Source organism: Arachis duranensis, chromosome 6, assembly GCF_000817695.3.
Source record: "Arachis duranensis cultivar V14167 chromosome 6, aradu.V14167.gnm2.J7QH, whole genome shotgun sequence".
Lineage (NCBI taxonomy): Eukaryota > Viridiplantae > Streptophyta > Magnoliopsida > Fabales > Fabaceae > Arachis > Arachis duranensis.
The window spans coordinates 100,407,506-100,410,918 of record NC_029777.3 but is presented as its reverse complement, the minus strand read 5'-3'; the positions used below and the strand labels follow the sequence as shown (position 1 = coordinate 100,410,918).

At 38.5% G+C, this 3,413-nt stretch overlaps 1 protein-coding gene across 1 annotated transcript; it reads left to right on the top strand.

Annotated features, from left to right (window-relative positions):
* The first annotated feature begins 336 nt into the window (after positions 1-336).
* Positions 337-3,331, top strand: LOC107495024 (UPF0051 protein ABCI8, chloroplastic). The gene is made up of 2 exons (XM_016116067.3): positions 337-1,945; positions 2,819-3,331. The coding sequence occupies exons 1-2, from the start codon at positions 512-514 to the stop codon at positions 3,035-3,037; spliced, it is 1,653 nt and encodes a 550-aa protein (XP_015971553.1). The 5' UTR covers positions 337-511; the 3' UTR covers positions 3,038-3,331.
* The last annotated feature ends 82 nt before the right edge of the window (positions 3,332-3,413 follow it).

Below are 3,413 nucleotides of genomic sequence, written 5' to 3'. Positions count from 1 at the left end.
TAATGAATAATTAATTTATGAACCAAAAAAATTATAAAATTAAATTTTATAATTAGAAGAGATAAAAATATTTAAAATACAAATTTTAATACTAATTTTAAAAAATTTAACTCAAAATTTAAACAACAAACTAAATTGGTTGAACCGGACCATTTTAAACCCACGCCCCCAATATATAAATAAAGCACTCAATTAATTATAATAGTATAATATTTTTTAAAATATCAAATACATATTTAATATTTTATGTACAAATAACAACAATAATTATACTTTTCAACATCAATTAATTACTTGGGGAATTTCCCATTTTCTATACTTCCACACCGCCACACCCACCCTAACACCAGTGTCTAAAGGCCAAGACAGGGTTCGTGTTACCCACAAGACACAAAAAGGTGTGGCCACAAAAATTCGCAAATTTGGAAAATCAAATTCAACACCATAACCACACCAAACCGAAATCCACCAACCCCAAGCTGCAGAAAATTCTCAAACTCAAACATCATCCATGGCGTCGCTTCTGGCCAACGGCGTCTCCACCTTATCCCCTCAACCCACCTGCGATTCTAAGCTCTCAAAATCCCTTCTTCCTCACCCAACAACAAAGCTCGAGTTCCCAAAGCCCCGACCCCACAACAAACCCTCGCGGCTCTTCAAGGTTCGCGCCGATGTCAGTTACGACAACATCAATCCTTCCACCACTCTCCCAACAACCTCCGACGAGAAAATCCGTGAAATTCTCCGAAACCGCGACTACGATAAGAAGTTCGGTTTCACCGTTGACATTGACTCTTTCTCCATCCCCAAAGGCCTCAACAAGGACACGATCCGATTAATCTCCACCTTAAAAGAGGAACCAGATTGGATGCTCGAGTTCCGCCTCAACGCGTATGAAAATTTCCTGAAAATGAAAGAGCCTAATTGGTCCGACAACGTTTACCCTCCAATCAACTTCCAAGAAATTTGTTACTATTCCGCGCCAAAGAAGAAACCAACTCTCGGCAGCCTCGACGAGGCGGACCCCGAGCTTCTCCGGTACTTCGACAAGCTCGGGGTTCCGCTCAACGAGCAGAACCGCCTTGCGAACGTGGCGGTCGACGCAGTTCTTGACAGCGTGTCGATCGCCACGACTCACAGGAAGACTCTGGAGAAGGCTGGAGTCATATTCTGTTCCATTTCAGAGGCTATTAGGGAGTACCCTGATTTAGTTAGGAAATATTTAGGGAGGGTAGTGCCAAACGAGGATAACTATTATGCTGCTTTGAATTCTGCTGTTTTTAGTGATGGATCTTTTTGTTATATTCCGAAAGATACTAAGTGTCCTATGCAGATTTCAACTTATTTTCGGATCAATGCTATGGAGACAGGGCAGTTTGAGAGGACTCTGATTGTTGCTGATGATAGAAGCTTTGTGGAGTATTTGGAGGGGTGTACTGCGCCTTCTTATGATACTAACCAGCTTCATGCTGCTGTGGTGGAGTTGTATTGCTGCGAAGGCGCCGAGATTAAGTACTCCACGGTGCAGAATTGGTATGCAGGGGATGAGGAAGGAAGAGGTGGGATATACAATTTCGTGACGAAGAGAGGGCTGTGCGCCGGCGCAAGGTCGAAGATATCGTGGACGCAGGTTGAGACGGGGTCTGCCATTACTTGGAAGTATCCAAGTGTTGTTTTGGAAGGGGATGATAGTGTTGGAGAGTTTTATTCTGTTGCTTTGACCAATAATCACCAGCAGGCGGATACCGGGACAAAGATGATACACAAGGGGAAGAATACGAGGAGTAGGATTATTTCTAAGGGGATATCCGTTGGGCATTCAAGGAACTGTTACAGAGGGCTTGTTCAGGTTCAATCTAAGGCGGAGAATGCTCGAAACTCGTCGCAGTGTGACTCGATGCTTATTGGCGATACTGCAGCGGCCAATACTTATCCTTACATCCAGGTACCATTTTGGTTTCAGATTGGCATTGCTAATACTTGTTTAGCTGGAATTTGTGTTTTTAATGGCATTTAATAAGTTTGGAACTTTATTTGTTATTTTCTTTTTGTTCAGATAACTTATACAAGGATAGATTGTATTGAATTCCTATTAAGCCATTCACAAATGACAGAACTCAAACTTGAGATGTTGCTTAGAAGGATGAGTCATGCTATTTTGAATTAACCAAACTAAACTAAATTGGAAAAACTATACTTTTCATATCATATAGTAGAAAGTAGTGTTAGAGACATGAAAGTAGGATTATTTAAACTCTACTTTTAGTGCAATCATCTGTTTATTTGATCCAATATGGTTGGATTATTTATATATTAGCCTTGTCAATATGGACTACTTTTCATATATATTAGCCTTCACTTTTCATAATATTTTTTCTCTTTAGCTTTACCCGCCCTATTTAAAGATGAGTGCATTAAACTGAAATCCAGATGAATAATGCATAATTGGTTATTGTAGGGATAGGAATTAATGCTGAATAAATGATTAAATTGCAAAGAGTAATTAATTGATATTAGACATTCTTCTTCTATAGCTAAAATAGGGTTCTTGTCTAGTACCTTTTTCCTTAAGAGTAAGGGGTGTGTATGTAATTTTCTTTATTTCAGGGAGGCTGGAAGTTTAGATTGGATTTTATACTTTAATTATTAGGTTTAGCTTTAATGCATACCTGACCAAACAACCGTTAATTCCCTTCGTTTCACTCTTTTTTTTAATCAATTCTCCCACTTCCGTACAACTGTGCGTATTCCTGTCTTGAACATCAGACCATCACCATGATAATTCTGTTTTGTTTATCAATTAACAATTATTTTGCAGGTTAAAAACCCTACTGCAAGAATTGAACATGAGGCTAGCACGTCCAAAATTGGAGAAGATCAATTATTTTACTTTCAGCAAAGGGGGATAGACTACGAAAAGGCCATGGCTGCTATGATCTCTGGATTTTGCCGTGATGTCTTCAATGAGCTTCCAGATGAATTCGGTTCTGAGGTGAACCAACTCATGAGCTTGAAGCTTGAGGGTTCAGTAGGTTAATACAGCTTTTTCATGCATTCTACAAATTGTGGAACTCCTCAGAATATAGTTTTGTAGAAATGATGTATATAGATTTAGTGTATGCCAAAAAAGAGTTTCAAAAATGTTGTCATCTTATCACCTTCAATAAAACTGTTACCCTTTTACTCTTTTTTTTTTTTGTGTTTCTTACAATATTTCCTATCCTACTAGGAGAAGGACTAATCCGTTGTGAATCAGATTCATTAGCCTTCTCTTGTCAATATTACCCTTTTACTCTATTTAATTATTTATCTCTATTGTTGATCTTTTGTATTTCTTCTTATTCCCCCTTCTACTTGCTTTTTCCTTCATCTAGTTTCCTTTCTACTTGCTTTTTCCTTCATCTAGTTTTGAC

Coding starts and splice junctions, on each gene's coding strand:
- LOC107495024 (XM_016116067.3), top strand. CDS start 512: ATGGCGTCGCTTCTGGCCAACGGCGTCTCCACCTTATCCCCTCAACCC. Junction 1,946..2,818: donor ATACTTATCCTTACATCCAG/GTACCATTTTGG, acceptor ATTATTTTGCAG/GTTAAAAACCCTACTGCAAG.